Raw genomic sequence first — 18,600 nt, 5'->3', positions numbered from 1 at the left:
GCTTATCAATTCTTGTTAGCTTTGTTATTAACTGTATAACCCAGTTTGAGTTGCATGCTTTTGTCTAACGAAGTGTATAAGCCTTATTCTTACACTGTACAACAACGTGAATAAACTAAATTGATAGTTAAAGAAAGGACTGAGTTTCCTCCTCTTTGTACTAAGCCATTAACCGTAGCCGGTGGATTAGGTGGAGGCCCTCCCGTAACCCCAATATTCCAAACACCCAGCCTGAGCCTGAATTAAGAGGACTTAGTCCCACGTGACGGCCAGGATCAAGTGGGTGAAGGGAATAAAGGGGCCAAGGGGGAGTTGACTCCGCGCCACGGTTTACAAATCCTCCATCCCTGGAATCTTTCTGGTAAATCTCCTCTGCACCCTCTGAAGGACCCTCACAGCCTTCCTGAAGCGTGGTGACCAGAACTGGATGCAGTACTCCAGCTGGAGCCTAACCAAAGCTTTGATAAAGGTAATTCAATTCACCATTAAATCTGAGTCCAGTGCCAGCAAGCTCCTGGCCACAACAAAAACACACATCATACATAATCTGTTGAAAGCTGGTTGCTCCAGTTGTAGATAAAAACAAAAAATGCTGGAAATACTCAGCAGGTCTGGTAGCATCTGTGGAGTGAGAAGCCGAGTTAATGTTTCAGGTCAGTGACCTGTCATCAGGACTGGCAAAGGTTCTGATGAAAGGTCACTGACCTGAGGCGTTAACTCTGCTTCTCTCTCCACAGATGCTGCCAGACCTGCTATCGCCAGCATTTTTGTTTTTATTTCAGATTTCCAGCGTCTGCAGTATTTTGCTTTTATTGCTCCAGTTAGAGGTTTGGAGCTTCAGCAGCAGCTGTTTCTCTCTCTGCAACCTAATCAAGGCAGATACTGAATCCTAGATATCGTGTTCTCAAACCAAGCTTGCAGTTAACACCTTCCAGCAACTCTCATCTAAAATCTCAGTTTCCTTATCAGCCTCCAGCATGTTAGAACAGCTGTGCAAGTAGAAGCTATCCTCATGTTCTCATCACCCAAGTACAATGCTGTGTACCAGGGTTTCTGATGCCTGCCTGCTTAATTTAGGTCCTCATCTGAAGGACTTTGGTAAAGCAAGGATCCACTGTGAGGCTGGCTCTGCCTCTAGATCAGTGGCGTTCTCCCTCTCTGCATCTGTTTTCCATTTTTGCCATCAATCCACATCGTAACCTCGTCCTGGACTTTGTACAGATTGAAGAATGGCCTTTCTGAGCAATGTTTTAGGAGAACTGTTTGGCCACATATAATACACAACCTGGAACATCAACAGGACTATACTGAAATTGAAGAAGGCACCCATAATTCTATTTCAACAGATTACTTAGGGTCTGTGTCTGAGAAAGGTTAACATCCACCAACCCCACCCGAGGGTGCTTATCCCTCCCTCCCCCCACCCCCCCCAAGAGCATTTGTTCCTTCCTTTTCGCCCCACCAACCAAGAGCATTTGTAACTCCCTCATCCCATCTCCCCCAGTCCCACCCTCCGAGGGTGCCTGTACCTCACCCCCAAATTGTCTTAGGCCTTCCCCACCCGTACTCTCCCTGTGCTGCCATTCTCCCAACCCCTCCCCACTCCCCCTGTCCCCTCCTGCCCTTCCCACTCCCCCCATTCTCCCTGTCCCCTCCTGCCCTTCCCACTCCCCCAATTCTCCCTGTCCCCTCCTGCCCTTCCCACTCCCCCCATTCTCCCTGTCCCCTCCTGCCCTTCCCACTCCCCCCATTCTCCCTGTCCTTTAACCCATGCCAACTGGCCCCAATCTCCCTGACTCCTTCCCACTGCTAACTCCCCTATTTTCCCTGTCCCTTCCCCCCACTTGCCAATTGCCCCCAATCGCACTGCCTCCCTACTGCCATTCTCCCTGCTCCCTTTCCCTTCCCCCCATTCTCCCTGTACCTTCGAGTCTGCCCTACCCCCATTCTTGCTGTCCCCTTTCCCCTGCCCCCTTTCCCCTGCCCCCACTCTCACCTCTCCCCAGCCCCATTCTCCCTGCCTAATTCTCCCTCCCCTTCTCCGCGCCCCCCGCCCACCCTTCACCCTGTCTCCCTCCCCCTCTCCATCTTCTCCCTGACCCCTTCCCCGCATCGCCCTGCCTCTCCCCCTCCCTCCAATTCTCCCTCCCCTTCCCCCGGCCCCCCTTCTCTGTCCCCCCGTACCCAACTTCTCCCTGACCCCCTTCCCCCACTTCTCCCCCTCCTCCCGCACCGCACTTCTCCCCCACCTCCCAGTTCTCCATGCCCACCCCACTTCTCCCTGTACCCTACTCCCCACAAGCTTCCCCCACTTCTCTGCCTTCCCCCGACCTCCCTCTATACCACCCTCACCCCACTTCTCCCTGTCTCCCTTCCCCCACTTCTCCCTGTCTCCCTTCCCCCACTTCTCCCTGTTCCCAATCCCACTTCTCCCCGTCCCCTCTCCCCCCACTTCTCCCCGTGCCCCCTCCCCCCACTTCTCCCCGTGCCCTCTCCCCCCACTTCTCCCCGTGCCCCCTCCCCCCACTTCTCCCCGTGCCCCCTCCCCCCACTTCTCCCCGTCCCCTCCTCTCCCCGTTCCTCCTTCCCCGTCTCCCAGCTCCTGCACCCCACCCCCATTCCGTCATCCGCCACCCACCTGCCCCCTTGCCCCTCCCCCACCCCGCCCCCCTCTCCCCACCATACTGCCCCCTTCCCGGCCCCCCTCACCCCACCACACTGCCCCCTTCCCGACCCCCCTCTCCCTACCCCCGTCCACCTCCTCTCTCTTCCAACCCCACTTTCTCCCTGTTCCCCCTTCACCCCCATCCCCCTCCCCCTCTTTATCCCCATCCTCCTCCCCTTTCTAAACCATCACTCCTATCTACCTTCATCCCCCGCTTACCTGTCCCCTTCAACCCAATACCCGGCCCCCCTTCACCCCCACCCACCTCTCCCACTTCCCTCCTGCCCCCCTCACCCCTTCACCCCCACCCCATCCCCTACCTGCCCCCTTCGCCCCACTTGTCCTCCTCCCCCTTGACCCCCACCCGTCCCCTACCTGTCCCCTTCGCCCCACTTGTCCTCCTCCCCCTTGCCCCCCACCCGTCCCCTTCACCCCTACCCCCCGTTCCCGTCCCCCAAACCCATACCTGTCCCCCCCCACCCGTCCCCTTCGCCCCTACCCCCCGTTCCCGTCCCCCACACCCCTACCCGTCCCCTTCGCCCCTACCCCCCGTTCCCGTCCCCCACACCCCTACCCGTCCCCTTCGCCCCTACCCCCCGTTCCCGTCCCCCACACCCCTACCCGTCCCCTTCGCCCCTACCCCCCGTTCCCGTCCCCCACACCCCTACCCGTCCCCTTCGCCCCTACCCCCCGTTCCCGTCCCCCACACCCCTACCCGTCCCCTTCGCCCCTACCCCCCGTTCCCTTCCCCCCCAAATGAGGCCATATGGGTAGAACTTAAAAACAAAAAAGGAGGTAATCACTAGGCTGGGAGTGTACTACAGGCCTCCAAACAGTCAGGAAGAGATAGAGGAGCAGATATGTAGGCAAATCTCAGAGGTGTAAAAATAATAGGGTAATAATAGTAGGGGATTTCAATTACCCCAATATTAACTGGAATAGTCTTAGTGCAAAAGGCTTAAAGGGGACGTAATTCTTAAAATGCATACAGGAGAGCTTTTTGAGCCAGCACATAGAGAGTCCTACAAGAGAATGGGCTGTACTGGACCTAATCCGAGGGAATGAAGCCAGACAAGTGGTAGAAGTGTCAGTGGGGGAACATTTCGGGGATAGTGACCATAACTCTAAGATTTAAGGGAGTTCTGGAAAAGGACAAAGATGGACTGAAAATAAAGGTACTGAATTGGGGAAAGGCTGATTTCAATATGATAAAACAGGATCTGGCCAAAGTAGACTGGGAGCAGCTACTTGTAGGAAAGTCTACATTAGACCAGTGGGAGTCATTCAAAAAGGAAATAGTGAGTGTTCAGGACCAACATGTTCCTGTAAAGGTGAAGGGTAGGACCAATAAGTCCAGTGAACCCTGGATGTCAAGGGATATAGAGGATTGGATAAAGAAAAAAAAAAGGAGGCTTATCGCAGACTTAGAGTGCTGTAAACAGCGCAGGCCATGGAGGAGTATAGAAAGTGTAGGGTGGGGTACTTTAAAAAGTAATTAGGAGAGCGAAGAGGGGGCATGTAAAAACACTGGCGGGCATGATAAGGGAAAATCCCAAGGCGTTTTATAAGTATATTAAGGGCAAGAGGATAACCAAAGAAAGAGTAGGGCCCATTAGGGACCAAAGAGGCAATCTGTGTCTGGAGCCAGAGGACGTAGGTGAGGTTTTGAATGATTACTTTTCATCTGTGTTCACTATGGAGAAGGACGATGTAGGTGTAGATCAGGGAGGGGGATTGTGATATACTTGAACAAATTAACATTGAAAGGGAGGAGCTACTAGCAGTTTTAGCAGGCTTAAAAGTGGATAAATCCCCAGGCCCAGGTGAGATGTATCCCAGGCTGCTATTTGAGGCGAGGGAGGAGATAGCAGGGACTATGGCACAAATTTTCAAATCCTCTCCGGCCATAGGAGAGGTGCCAGAGGACTGGAGGATCACGAATGTGGTACCATTATTCAAGAAGGGTAGTAGGGATAAACCAGGTAATTACACGCTAGTGAGTCGAACACAGGTTGATAGGTAAATTGGCCATTATAAATTGTCACTAGTATAGGTAGGTGGTAGGGAAATATAGGGACAGGTGGGGATGTTTGGTAGGAATATGGGATTAGTGTAGGATTAGTATAAATGGGTGGTTGATGTTCGGCACAGACTCGGTGGGCCGAAGGGCCTGTTTCAGTGCTGTATCTCTAATCTAATCTAATCATTGGTAGGGAAACTACTGGAAAAAATTCTGAGGGACAGGATTAATCTCCACTTGGAGAGGCAGGGATTAATCAGAGATAGTCAGCATAGCTTTGTCAGGGGGAGATCACATCTAACAAATTTGATTGAATTTTTCAAGGAGTCGACTAGGTGTGTAGAATAGGGTAAAGCAGTTGATGTAGTCTACATGGACTTCAGTAAGGCTTTTGATATGGTCCAGAATGGGAGATTGGTCAAGAAGGTAAGAGCCCATGGGATCCAGGGCAATTTGGCAAATTGGATCCTAGTGGCAGGAGGCAGAGGGTGATGGTCGAGGGTTGTTTTTGCGATTGGAAGCCTGTGACCAGTGGTGTACCGCAGGGACGGTGCTGGGACCCTTGCTGTTTATAGTGTACATTAATGATTTAGATGTGAATATAGGTGGTATGATCAATAAGTTTGCAGATGACATGAAAATTGGTGGTGTTGTAAACAGAGTGGAGGAAAGCCTTAGGCTACAGGATGATATAGATGGGCTGGTAAGATGGGCAGAGCAGTGGCAAAACAAATTTAATCCTGAGAAGTGTGATGTGATGCATTTTTGGAGGCTAACAGGGCAAGGGAATGTACGAAGGATGGTAGGACCCTAGGGAGTACAGAGGGACCTTGGTGTACTTGTCCATAGCTCACTGAAGGCAGCAGCATAGGTAGATAAGGTGGTTAGGAAGGCATATGGGTACCAGTTCTGGGCACCACACTATAGGAAGGATGTGATTGCACTGGAGAGGGTGCAGAGGCGATTCACCAGGATGTTGCCTGGGCTGGAGCATTTCAGCTATAAAAAGAGACTGGATAGGCTGGGGTTGTTTTCCTTGGAGCAGAGAAGGCTGAGGGGGGACCTGATTGAGGTATACAAAATTATGAGGGGCCTGGATAGGGTAGATGGGAAGAGACGTTTTCTCTTAGCGGAGGTGTCAATAACCAGGGGGCATAAATTTAAGGGAAGGAGCAGGAGGTGTAAAGGGGATTTGAGGAAAAAAATGTTCACCCAGAGGATGGTTGGAATCTGGAACACACTGCCTGAAGGGGTGGTAGAGGCAGGAACCCTCACGACATTTAAGAAATATTCAGATGAGCACTTGAAATGCCATAGCACACAAGGCTACGGGCCAAGTGCTGGAAATTGGGATTCGAATAGATAGATGCTTGATGGCCAGCACAGACACAATGGGCCGAAGGGCCTGTTTCTATACTGTATGACGATGACCCTGTCCCCCTCTCCCCTCCATGTCCTCTCCCCCACCCCCCGTCTCCTTCCCCTTCATGTCCCCATCCCCTTGTCCCCCATGCCCTGCCATTGTCCTCCATTCCCTTGTCCCCAATCCCTTCCCCATTCCCTTTCCCTCTGTGCTCCATCCCCTTCTCCTCTCCCATGTCCCCATCCCCTTGTCCCCCATCCCCTGCCATTGTCCTCCATCCCCTTGTCCCCAATCCCTTCCCCACTGTGCTCCATCCCCTCCCCATCGTCCCCCTCCCCATGTCCCCCTCCATCTCCCCCATCCTCACTCTGTCCCCCGTCCCCCTCCCGGATCCCCTCAAGCGCTGACACTCACCAAGCAACTGGCGGCTGGATCCCAGGTACCGGCAGCGGCCAAGGCGCGGGGCGGCAGCGATGGGGAGGTTTCGGGGCGAAAGGGCCGCGCCAAGGACACGGAGGGAGCCGAGCAAGGAAGCGGCCATGACGGAAAGTGTCATAGTGACGGGGCGGGGCGGGACGGAGAGGCGGGTCCTTTACTGTCCCCGGAGCCCGCAGCTGCCTCTCTGGATACAATTTACAAAGACAACTTCATAGAGTAAAGTGGATGGAACTGGAGGTGAGGCCGGGGCAGGGTCTGGGTTTGGGCCTACAGCAGGTAGGCTGTATGCTGAAGTTGCCTGTCTAATCTCAGTCACATTGAGTCGGTTTGTATTTTAGAATTATCTAGGTGGCTCACTCAAAATAAAAACCCACAAATGGCAACAGTAAAGTGGGACAGGATTTGACGGCACCGAGTCTTGACAGAGAGTGTCGGACAGCGAGGGGAGGGGGTGAAGGCCCCGGCCTTGGGCTGCAGTTTCACCGCCTGAAGCACACAGCCAGCAGGAGGCCTGTCTATACTCGCACTGCTCGGTCACCCACACACTATTGTATTAAACAGTGTAGAAAACAGCTTTTAAAGTTTGCTGTTATCTCTGTGAATGTCAGTCATGTCTCAGTTGGTAGCTTTCTCTGAGTTCTAAGGTTGTGGGTTCAAGTCCCACTGCCGGACTTGAGCACAAAAGTCAGGCTGACCCTGAGGGAGTGCTGCACTGTTAAAGGTGCTGTCTCCCAGATGAGACGTTAAACTGAGCCCCAGCTGCTCTCAGATAGATGTAGAAGATCCCATTCACCTATTTCGATGAAGAAGTTATCGGGAAGTTATCTTTGGTGTCCTGGCCAATATTTATTCCTCAATCAACATTGCAGAAAAAAACATTATTTGGTCATTATCACATTGCTGTTTGCGGGAGTTTGCAGTGTGCAATTTGGCTGCCGCATTTCCGACATTACAACAGTGACTACGCTTCAAAAGTACTTCATTGGCTGTAAAGTGCTTTTGAGACATCCAGCGGTCATGAAAAGCAACATATAAATGCAAGTCCTTTTTAATTGTGCTTCCCAATTATCTATAATCCAGGTGACTTTTTTCAATTCTGCCATTATGTGTTGGATGAGCTGTTTTCTGCCTTCCTTCCTTCCTGCGGTGCTAGCACAGAACTGACATTTCCAAGCTTCCCCACACTATATTATCCCCGAGACCTCTTTGAAATGTGCCATTAAAAGAGGTGACATCAAGGATTCTGCCAAATACCAGTGAAAGGTGACTGTATCCAGGTTGGAGCTGCAGCAATTTCTTCCGGGAATACTGTTAGAAAATAATCCTGCTTAAATTAAAAATCTTGGCAAACGTCCTTATAGTTTTGCTTTTGTCACGATGAAAAATTATGGACAAAACCTGAAGAGTTATGAAACTGACTTGTTTTTTTTCAAAAATGGACCGTTTAAAAGAAGTGACTATTGTGCTCCGAAATGGCAGTTGAAGGAAAAGGACTTGGCCTTAGTATGTTCAAACTGTCTGAGATGGACAAAGGGAAATCTTCAAAGATAAGAGGTGTCAATTGCACCCATCCTAAAATATTCCAGAATTGAATGGGTTCTTCTGAAACAAAGAAAGTGTGAAGTGGAGACATCGTAGCAGGATTATTCTCATCCTCAACCCATCAAGAGACCCTTTTGAATTGAATAGTTCTTCTGAAACAAAGAAGGTGTGAAGTAGTCACGTCCTGGGCCATTGTGCGATCAACATGAGGGAGAGACCAGAACTACTGCTACCAGGAGGCGACATGTAACACATCTTTACCTTGAAAGGCAGCCGAGAGAGAAAGAGAGACACTAAGAAGCTTGTTTCCAGCAAACCAGAGGGGATGGGCCATGCTGTAGAATTCTGCGTCTACATTTTATACAGCAATGAATTCGAAGTGATCCACTGTCTTCAACTGAATTTTCAACGAAGAGAGAAATCTACAATCGGTTCAGGCTAAAACCAAAGAAGCTGCATCACTCCAAGCAGAAGGGCCACCCACGCATCAACACGAGCAGAATTTCCTATCCACAGCTGTTACAAAAATTTCTAAATTCACTTGTAAAAGCCCTTCAAAACACTCCCACAGGGGATGCAGAGACCAAGTGGGCCCACATCAGAGACGCCAACTATGAGTCAGCTTTGACCATCTATGGCAAACGTGTGAAGAGAAATGCAGACTGGTTTCAATCTCATTTTGAAGAGCTGGAACCTGTCATAGCCGCTAAGCGCAATGCACTGCTGAACTACAAGAAAACCCCCAGCAAGTTAACATCCGTAGCACTTAAAGCAGCCAGAAGCACTGCACAAATAACAGCCAGGCGCTGCGCAAATGACTACTGGCAACACCTATGCAGTCATATTCAGCTGGCCTCAGATACCGGAAACATCAGAGGAATGTATGATGGCATTAAGAGAGCTTTTGGGCCAACCATCAAGAAGATCGCCCCCCCTCAAATCTAAATCAGGGGACACAATCACTGACCAACGCAAGCAAATGGACCGCTGGGTTGAGCACTACCTAGAACTGTACTCCAGGGAGAATGTTGTTACTGAGACCGCCCTCAATGCAGCCCAGCCTCTACCAGTCATGGATGAGCTGGACGTACAGCCAACAAAATCGGAACTCAGTGATGCCATTGATTCTCTAGCCAGCGGAAAAGCCCCTGGGAAGGACGGCATTGCCCCTGAAATAATCAAGAGTGCCAAGCCTGCTATACTCTCAGCACTCCATGAACTGCTTTGCCTGTGCTGGGACGAGGGAGCAGTACCTCAGGACATGCGCAATGCCAATATCATCACCCTCTATAAAAGCAAAGGTGACCGCGGTGACTGAAACAACTACCGTGGAATCTCCCTGCTCAGCATAATGGGGAAAGTCTTTGCTCGAGTCGCTCTAAACAGGCTCCAGAAGCTGACCGAGCACGTCTACCCTGAGGCACAGTGTGGCTTTCGTGCAGTGAGATCGACCGTTGACATGCTGTTCTCCCTTCGTCAGATACAGGAGAAATGCTGTGAACAACAGATGCCCCTCTACATTGCTTTCATTGATCTCACCAAAGCCTTTGACCTTGTCAGCAGACGTGGTCTCTTCAGACTACTAGAAAAAATTGGATGCCCACCAAAGCTACTATGTATCATCACCTCATTCCATGACAAAATGAAAGGCACAATTCAACATGGTGGCTCCTCATCAGACCCCTTTCCTATCCTGAGTGGCGTGAAACAGGGCTGTGTTCTCGCACCCACACTTTTTGGGATTTTCTTCTCCCTGCTGCTTTCACATGCGTTTAAGTACTCTGAGGAAGGAATTTTCCTCCACACAAGATCAGGGGGCAGGTTGTTCAACCTTGCCTGTCTAAGAGCGAAGACCAAAGTACGGAAAGTCCTCATCAGGGAACTCCTCTTTGCTGACGATGCTGCTTTAACATCTCACACTGAAGAGTGCCTGCAGAGTCTCGTCGACAGGTTTGCGGCTGCCTGCAATGAATGTGGCCTAACCATCAGCCTCAAGAAAACAAACATCATGGGGCAGGACATCAGAAATGCTCCATCCATCAATATTGGTGACCACGCTCTGGAAGTGGTTCAAGAGTTCACCTACCTAGGCTCAACTATCACCAGTAACCTGTCTCTAGATGCAGAAATCAACAAGCACATGGGAAAGGCTTCCACTGCTATGTCCAGACCGTCCAAGAGGGTGTGGGAAAATGGCGCACTGACACGGAACACAAAAGTCTGAGTGTATCAAGCCTGTGTCCTCAGTACCTTGCTCTATGGCAGCGAGGCCTGGACAACGTATGTCAGCCAAGAGCGACGTCTCAATTCATTCCATCTTCGCTGCCTCCGGAGAATACTTGGCATCACGTGGCAGGACCGTATCTCCAACACAGAAGTCCTCGAGGCGGCCAACATCCCCAGCTTATACACACTACTGAGTCAGAGGCGCCTGAGATGGCTTGGCCATGTGAGCCGCATGGAAGATGGCAGGATCCCCGAAGACACATTGTACAGCGAGCTCACCACTGGTATCAGACCCACCGGCCGTCCATGTCTCCGCTTTAAAGACGTCTGCAAACGCGACATGAAATCCTGTGACATTGATCACAAGTCGTGGGAGTCAGTTGCCAGTGATTGCCAGAGCTGGCGGGCAGCCATAAAGGCGGGGCTTAAGTGTGGCGAGTTGAAGAGACTTAGCAGTTGGCAGGAAAAAAGACAGAAGCGCAAGGGGGGAGCCAACTGTGTAACAGCCCCGACAAACAATTTTTTCTGCAGCACCTGTGGAAGAGTCTGTCACTCTAATATTGGCCTTTATAGCCACTCCAGGCGCTGCTCCACAAACCACTGACCACCTCCAGGCGCGTATCCATTGTCTCTCGAGATAAGGAGGCCAAAGAAGAAGAAGAAGATTAGCTGAAATCAAAGCTCATGGAATTGAAAGCAAATTATCAACCTGGTTAGGCAATAGAAGACAGAGAGCAGTGTTAAGGGGCATATACTTGAATTAGAAAGCAGGGACTAGTGTTTCCCACAGGGATCTGTGCTGGGCCCTCAGCTATTCACTATATTTATTAACGACTTAGATAACACATTAGACAGCCATATATCCAAGTTTGCCAATGCCACAAAGATTGGTGGTGCAGTATGTAGTGTAGATGGGAATATAAAATTACAAAAAGACTTTGGTAGATTAAGTGAGTAGGCAAAACTGTGTTGGATGGATTTGTCTGCACTAAGTGTGAGGGCATCCATTTTGGACTGAGAAAGGATAAATCTGAGTAATTTTTTAAATGATGAAATGCTTGGAACAGTGGAAGTCCAAAGAGAGTCAGGGTCCATGTACACAGATCACTAAAATATAGTTAGGTGCAAAAAAAATCAAAAGGGCTAATTAAATGTTAGCCTTTATAACTAGAGGGCTAGAATATGAAGGGGAGAACGTTTTGCTACGGCTATACTAAGCCCTCGTTAGACCACATCTGAAGCACTGCACTGCACCTTAGAAGGGATATATTAGCCTTGGAAGGAGTGCAGCGCAGATTCACCAGTATGTTGCCCGTACTCGATGGGTTAAATTATGAGGAGCGATTGTACTAACTAGGCTTGTATTCCCTGAAATATAAATGGCTAAGAGATAGTTTGATTGAGGTTTTTTAGGATTTTGAAATGAATTGATAAGGTGGATAGAAACATTTCTGCTTTTTGGGAGTCTCGGACAAGGGGACATAACCTTAAAATCAGCATCAGGCCGTTCAGGACAGAAATTAGGAAAAACTTCTTCACAGAAAAGGTGAAGCTCTTCCACAAAAAGCAGTAGGTGCAAGATTAATTAACAATTTTAAATCTGAGACTGATAGATTTTTGCTGGACAAGGATATAAAAGGTTGTGGAGCCAAGGCAGGTGGTTGGAGTTAAGATACAGATCAGTCACGGCTGAATAAGCTCGAGGGACTGTCAGGTCTTCTGCTGTTTCTGTGCTCATATAATTACTGTTTCACTGAGTTTTGTTTTCAGCAGCAAATTCCCAGGAGATTTAGAACTCTGATTGATGTAGAAGCACAGCATTTGATGAAATCAAGACCACACGGACATTTTGTTGTTGTGTTCCTAAGACTTTTAATCAAAACAGGGTCATTAATTTTTTTAGAGGATGGTTATTATAAAATAATGTAGCTCCAACTGGGATAAGAGTTATCACCTTTCATTAAGTCCAAACTGGACTTTGGCAGAATTCACAATGTAGCCTTTCTTCTAATGGTGCACTTCAAGGAGGCCTCGGAGATGCAAAGCGGTGGGAAGCTTGGAAATGTCAGTTCCATGCAGGTATTGACGGCACCACCACAGGAAGGCGGGAAACTGAGCTGTGCAGCTTCAGCATCAGCTTTCTAGCAAACAAACAATTTATCAGAAAGTTTATCAAAACAGTTGGATTGCATAACAACAGTGATTTAAAAAAAAAAGAAGTGCTGGATCATTATTATTATTAGGATGATTATTACAGGTTTCTGTTGCAGAATTGTGGCCCAATTAAGTCATGCTATTGGGAAGATAAGTTGTTGTGCTGCCGATTCTGCACAGCCTGCCAGTGGCAGGTGTTACAACTCCTTTGAATCAACTTTTAGCATTTCAGTGCTCTGAGTGCAGAGCTGTAATTGCTGTAATAACGCAAGAGGATAATTGCAAGAAATGTTTTAGCACCGTGACACATAGTAATTGATCTGTAGGAGCGACGTACTCCCTTCAAAAAATTATCGTTACAATTGACAGTTGTGAGATTCAGAAAGTGTGTGTTGAGACCCAGGGGACAGGGCAGTGTACAATTATGCCATATGCCATGTTCTTGAAAAAGGAAGAGGGAAAATGAGCTGCTTCAAGAATAATGTTGGCAAAAGTACATCTGTGTCTTTGTTCGGTTGTGCTGACAGCTATTTTAAGATGGGGTGGAATGGCTCCATTATTAAAGTGTTTGTTATAAAATGTGACAGGTAGGAATTATGGATCCTTGCAGTTAGAAACTCAAATGTAAATTTATTCTTAAAATTGGTTCTGTTAAAGTTGAAATCTGTAACTCCTTGGGAGTTGTACGTATCTCCTATACAACAAATGAAAGCATGTAATTAGTTACTGTGAATGTAGAGTTCCCTGTGTGAACATTAATCAGTTCTAGATTGCAAATGGCTACTACATAAGCACAGATGCCCCAAGTTGTATTCCTTGTCTGTGCTGAATTACCTGACCTCAACTAATGTAGCGCTTTTTTAAAATATTTATTCTTTCATCGGATGTGGGTGTTGCTGGCCAGCAATTATTACCATCCCTATTTGCCCTTGAGAAAGTGGTGGTGAGTTGCCTTTTTGAACCGCTGCTGTCCATGTGGTGTAGGTACACCCAAAGTGCTATTGGGAAGCGAGTTCCAAGATTTTGACCCAGCGACAGTGAAGAAATGATGGTATAGTTCTTAGTCAGGATTGTGTGTGGCTTAGAGGGGCACTTGCAGGTGGTGGTGTTCCCATGCATCTGCTGCCGTTGTCCTTCGAGATGGTATAGGCTGCAGGTCTGGAAGTGCTGTCGAAGGAGCCTTGGTGGGTTGCAGCAGTGCATCTTATAGTTGGCACACACTGCTGCCACTGTGCATCAGTGGTGGAGGGAGTGAATATTGAAGTGGGCTGCTTTGTCCTGTATGGTGTTGAGCTTCTTCAGTGTTGTTGGAGCTGTGCTCATCCACGCAAGTGGGGAGTGTTCCATCACACTCCTGACTTGTGTCTTGTAGATGGTGGACAAGCTTTGGGGAGTGAGGAGATGAGTTATTTGCTGCAGAATTCCCAGCCTCTGACCTGCTCTTGTAGCCACAGTATTTATAGGGCTGGTCCAGTTTAGTTTCTGGTCAATGTAACCCCCAGGATGTTGATAGTGGGGGATTCAGCGATGGTAATGCCATTGAATGTCGAGGGGAGATGGTTGGATTCTGTCTTGTTGGAGATGGTTATTGCCTGCCACTTGTGTGTTGCGAATGTAACTTCTCACTTATCTGTCCAAGTTGCATCTAACACAGGCTGCTTCAGTGTCTTAGGAGTCGCGAATCTGAACATTCCACAATCATCAGCGAACATCCCCACTTCTGACCTTATGATGGAGGGAAGGTCATTGATGAAGCAGCTGAAGATGGTTGGACCGAGGACACTACCCTGAGGAACTCCTGCAGTGAAGTCCTGGGACTGAGATGATTGACCTCCAACTACCACAACCATCTTCCTTTGTGCTAGGTATGACTCCAACCAGTGGAGAGTTTTCCCCCAATTCGCATTAACTCCAGTTTTGTGAGGGTTCCTTGATGCTGTACTCAGTCAAATGCTGCCTTGATGTCAAGAGCAGCCACTCTCACTTCACCTCTTGAGTACAGCTCTTTTGTTTGGATGTTTGGCTCAAGTTTGTAATGAGGTCAGGAGCAGAGTGGCCCTGGTGGAACCCAAACTGAGCATCAGTGAGCAGGTAAGTGCGACTTGATAGCACTGTCGATGACACCTTCTATCACATTGCTGATGATGGAGAGTAGACTGATGGGGCGGTAATTGACTGGATTGGATTTGTCCTGCTTTTTGTGTACAGGACATACCTTGGCAGTTTTCCAGATTGTCGTATAGATGCCAGTGTTGTAGCTGTGCTGGAATAACTTGGCTTGGGGCACGGAAAGTTCTGGAGAACACGTCTTCAGTACTATTGCTGGAATGTTGTCAGGGCCCATAGCCTTTGCAGCATCCAGTACCTTTCTCCATCATTCACAACTGGATGTGGCAGGACTGCAGAGCTAATATCTGATCCGTTGATTGTGGGATCGCTTAGCTCTGTCCATCGCATGCTGCTTCTGCTGTTTGGCATGATGTAGCTTCATGGATTGACACCGCATTTTTAGTTATGCCTGGTGCTGCTCCTGGCATGCCTTTCTGCATTCTTCATTGAACCAGGGTTGATCCCCCAACTTGATGGTAATGGTAGAGTGGAACATGCTGGGCCATTGAGCTTACAGATTGTGGTTCAATACAATTCTACTGCTTATGACCCACAGCGCCTCATGGATGCCCAGTTTTGAGTTGCTAGATTATTTGAAATCTATCCCAATTAGCACGGTGGTAGTGCCACACAACAAGATGGAGGGTATTCTCGATGTGAAGACGGGACTTTGACAGCAGTGGGGACATTATAACTTTATATATGGTAACTGCCAGTATTGCCAGTTCTCAAAGCAGAGATCCCACATAGCCATCTGCCATTCACAGGTAAACTTGCCAGAATTCACTAAGGGCAGGAGACCTGGGTTGTCTTTGCAGCTGACCATAACAGATCTGACAGGTTTAGCTTCAGGTTGCAGAATGCTAAGCAAAATAAGTGAATGGGGAACCAGTGATGCTAGCAAAGCCCTTGCATAGTATTGAAGCAGCTTATAATTAGCCTGGGTGTCACCAGAAAATCTGCCAAGGTTCCCAATCTTGATCCACTGACACATGAAGAGTATTGCTGAAAATAGGGACATGTTGTCGAAGCTTTTCATCTTGCACTCTGCAGGACAATGTACAAGAATAACCAATGTAAGGGAAAACAACTACTTATATTGCATGAGAAGAAAATGCAGATTGGTTGACAAGTGAGCTCTGGTAGAGGCATTGCCATGGAGAATGCACCAGTTTACAGTGACTGACGGTTAACTGCCAAGCCTTATTTGAAATTTAAACCAGGCAGCTTGACTCTGTTCAAGGTATTGCCCTGAGGAATGAACCAGTGAATGGCAGTCACTTATTTTGTTCAGCTGAAACAGGCACAATGTTTGTACATGTTCTTTCTCTCTGCAAAGAACAGGGCTCTGTGTACTAATATATGCAGCTTCCAGTATACGCAAATGCACCACACTGCGAGCCCTACTGACAATCTTAAATTGGTTGTCAGCGTAATTCTTAGAGCACTGGATTATTTAGCAAATGTTGTCCAATTGTGGAGTCACGTCTATTGCTGGGCGCTGTGTTTTGAATTGTGCAAGCACGGGCTGGTTGGGTATGGCCTGTACCTTACCCGTTGTGAACAGCGGAAGGGACATGTTGTTTGATACAACCTATATACCTAGCATCACACTGGCATTGAAATTCATATATCACATTACTCATTTGTATGATAGGCAGAACGTCTTTTTGGATTGACGGCAGCATCCTGTTAGCGGTGAACACCACGTGTTGCTACTGCGAAGTAGCGGCGTGAAATAGCTAGCTTCACCTGTTACTTAAATTTTTGGGATACATTACCCTTTCAGGGTAATTTGAGGTAGACTGGGCATTTTTCAGGGCTGAAAAAGATAGCATTAGGCCCATTCATAATTCCAATAAATTTGTCAAACACAATTTAACTTTCACAAAACCATGTTGACTCTGCTCGATTACATTGTGATTTTCTACTTCCTTCATCCTGGATTCCAGCATTTTCCCAGTAACAGTTGTTAGGCTAACTGGCCGATAGTTTCCTGCTTTCTGTCTCCTTTATCAAATAGGGATGTTACATTTGTGGTTTTCCAATCTGCTGGCCCTTTCCAGGATCTTGGGAATTTTGGAAGGCTACATCCAATGCATCCACTATCTCTGCAACCACTTCTTTTAAAACCCCAGGATGCAGGCCGCCAGGTCCTGGGGACTTGTCAGCCATTATTCCCATTAGTTTTCCTGGTACTTTCTTGTGAAAGTGATCATTTTAAGTTCCTCTCTCCCTTTTGTCCCTTGATTTTCTACAATTCTTGGGACTTTTTTGTGTAATCTTCTGTCAAGACAGATACAAAATACTTGTTCAAAGTCTCTGCCATTTCCTCGCTTCCCATTCTTAATGCCCCAGTCTCATGCTCTAAGGGACCAACATTTACTTCAGCTACTCTATTCTGTTTTTTATACTTGTAGAAGCTCTTACTGTTTTTATATTTCTTGCTAGTTTACTCTCATATTCTAATTTTTCCCTCGATTTTTCAGTCTTTTGCTGGTTTCTAAAATTTCCCAATCTTCTGGCCTACCACTAATCTTCCCAGCATTGTATGTCTTTTCTTTCAACTTGATACCATCCTTAACTTCCTTAGTTAGCCATGGATGGTGCAGCCTTCTTGTAGAGTCTTTCTTAATGGTGTTCTGACCTCAGTGAGACCGTTAACGTTAAAAAAGAGATATGAACTCTCCAGACTAATTTAAAGAATTACACACAATTTCACGTATTAAAGACTTTTATTCTAACAACTAAACTAGAAAGAAATCCCCATTAACTAAATAGTACTAGAGGTAAAGTATCAGGTAAAGTAAAAGCACAGTGGCGCAGTGGTTAGCACCGCAGCCTCACAGCTCCAGTGACCCGAGTTCAATTCTGGGTACTGCCTGTGTGGAGTTTGCAAGTTCTCCCTGTGTCTGTGTGGGTTTTCTCCGGGTGCTCCGGTTTCCTCCCACAAGCCAAAAGACTTGCAGGTTGGTAGGTAAATTGGCCATTATAAATTGCCACTAGTATAGGTAGGTGGTAGGGGAATATAGGGACAGGTGAGGATGTGATAGGAATATGGGATTAGTGTAGGATTAGTATAAATGGGTGGTTGATGGTCGGCACAGACTCGGTGGGCCGAAGGGCCTGTTTCAGTGCTGTATCTCTAAACTAAACTAAACAGGAAAACTAATGGGACTAAAAGCTGACAAGTCCCCTGGACCCGATGGCCTGCATCCTAAGGCCTTAAAAGAAGTTGCTGTGTGGATAGTGGATGCATTGGTTGTAATCTTAAAAAATTCCCAAGATCCTGGAAAGGTCCCAGCAGATTGAAAAGTTACAGGGAAAGGTATTTGTTTCTCTTAGTAAACACTTGAAAACCTCACAGCACACTTATACGCTACACAGTCCCCCTTGATGGGAAAACCTTTGCAGCTAAAAGTTCCAAACTCTTCCCAGTTGCAATGGATTAGACCTCCCAGAACGTTCTCAAAGTTAATGTCCTCTTTTCTCATTTCTCCTGAGCTGTTTTGACATGACTTCCATGAATAAGGTGACCTCCGATGATCCTGTTGGTATTTTACTTCTCCGCAAATCTCAACTTTCGAAACGGGATCAGTTCTTTGCAGCCTTTCATTGTATCAGTCTTCTGAGAGCAGGTTTTCCCTTCCTCAACATAATTCAGTCAGTTTTAACATAATTATGGAAAAGGACAGCGATAGTACAGGAGTTAGAGTTCTCAACTGGGGCAAGGCCAATTTTACTAAACTGAGGACTGATTTAGTGAAAGTGGACTGGAAAAGCTATTTGAAGGTAAATCAGTGTCAGAACAGTGGGAGGCATTCAAAGGGGAGATTCAGGGGGTTCAAGGTAAACATGTTCCCAGAAAGTAAAAGGTTGAGACGGCCACATCGAGGATGTCAAGTCGCCTATAGGGTAAGATAAGGCAGAAAAGGACAGCTTATGTCCAACACCGAGAACTCAATATTGCAAAACGCCAAGAGGAGTATAGAAAGTGGAGGGGTGAAATCAAAAAGGAAATTAGGAAAGCAAAGAGAGGGCATCAAAGAATATTGGCAAGCAAAATCAAGGTGAACCCAAAGA

At 47.6% G+C, this 18,600-nt stretch overlaps 2 protein-coding genes across 6 annotated transcripts in view; one reads left to right on the top strand and one right to left on the bottom strand.

Moving 5' to 3' along the window:
- The window catches only part of pdhx (pyruvate dehydrogenase complex component X), a 257,707-nt gene extending 251,083 nt beyond the window's left edge, over positions 1-6,624 (bottom strand). Inside the window, exon 1 of one of the 2 annotated variants that reach the window (XM_068045918.1) lies at positions 6,463-6,624. In XM_068045918.1, coding sequence (XP_067902019.1) covers positions 6,463-6,604 — 142 coding nt within the window. In that variant the 5' untranslated portion in view covers positions 6,605-6,624. The remainder of the gene's footprint in view (positions 1-6,462) is intronic. The other variant, XM_068045917.1, reaches the window with a different exon arrangement.
- Positions 6,549-18,600, top strand: part of apip (APAF1 interacting protein) — an 89,737-nt gene continuing 77,685 nt past the window's right edge. The window contains exons 1-2 of one of the 4 annotated variants that reach the window (XM_068045923.1): positions 6,549-6,723; positions 14,073-14,273. In XM_068045923.1, coding sequence (XP_067902024.1) covers positions 14,231-14,273 — 43 coding nt within the window. In that variant the 5' untranslated portion in view covers positions 6,549-6,723; positions 14,073-14,230. Of the gene's footprint in view, positions 6,763-14,062; positions 14,274-18,600 lie in introns of all 4 variants that reach the window. The other 3 variants (XM_068045922.1, XM_068045920.1, XM_068045921.1) reach the window with 3 other exon arrangements.

This window comes from Heterodontus francisci, chromosome 14, assembly GCF_036365525.1.
Source record: "Heterodontus francisci isolate sHetFra1 chromosome 14, sHetFra1.hap1, whole genome shotgun sequence".
Classification (NCBI taxonomy): domain Eukaryota; kingdom Metazoa; phylum Chordata; class Chondrichthyes; order Heterodontiformes; family Heterodontidae; genus Heterodontus; species Heterodontus francisci.
This window is presented reverse-complemented; position numbering and strand designations above follow the sequence as displayed.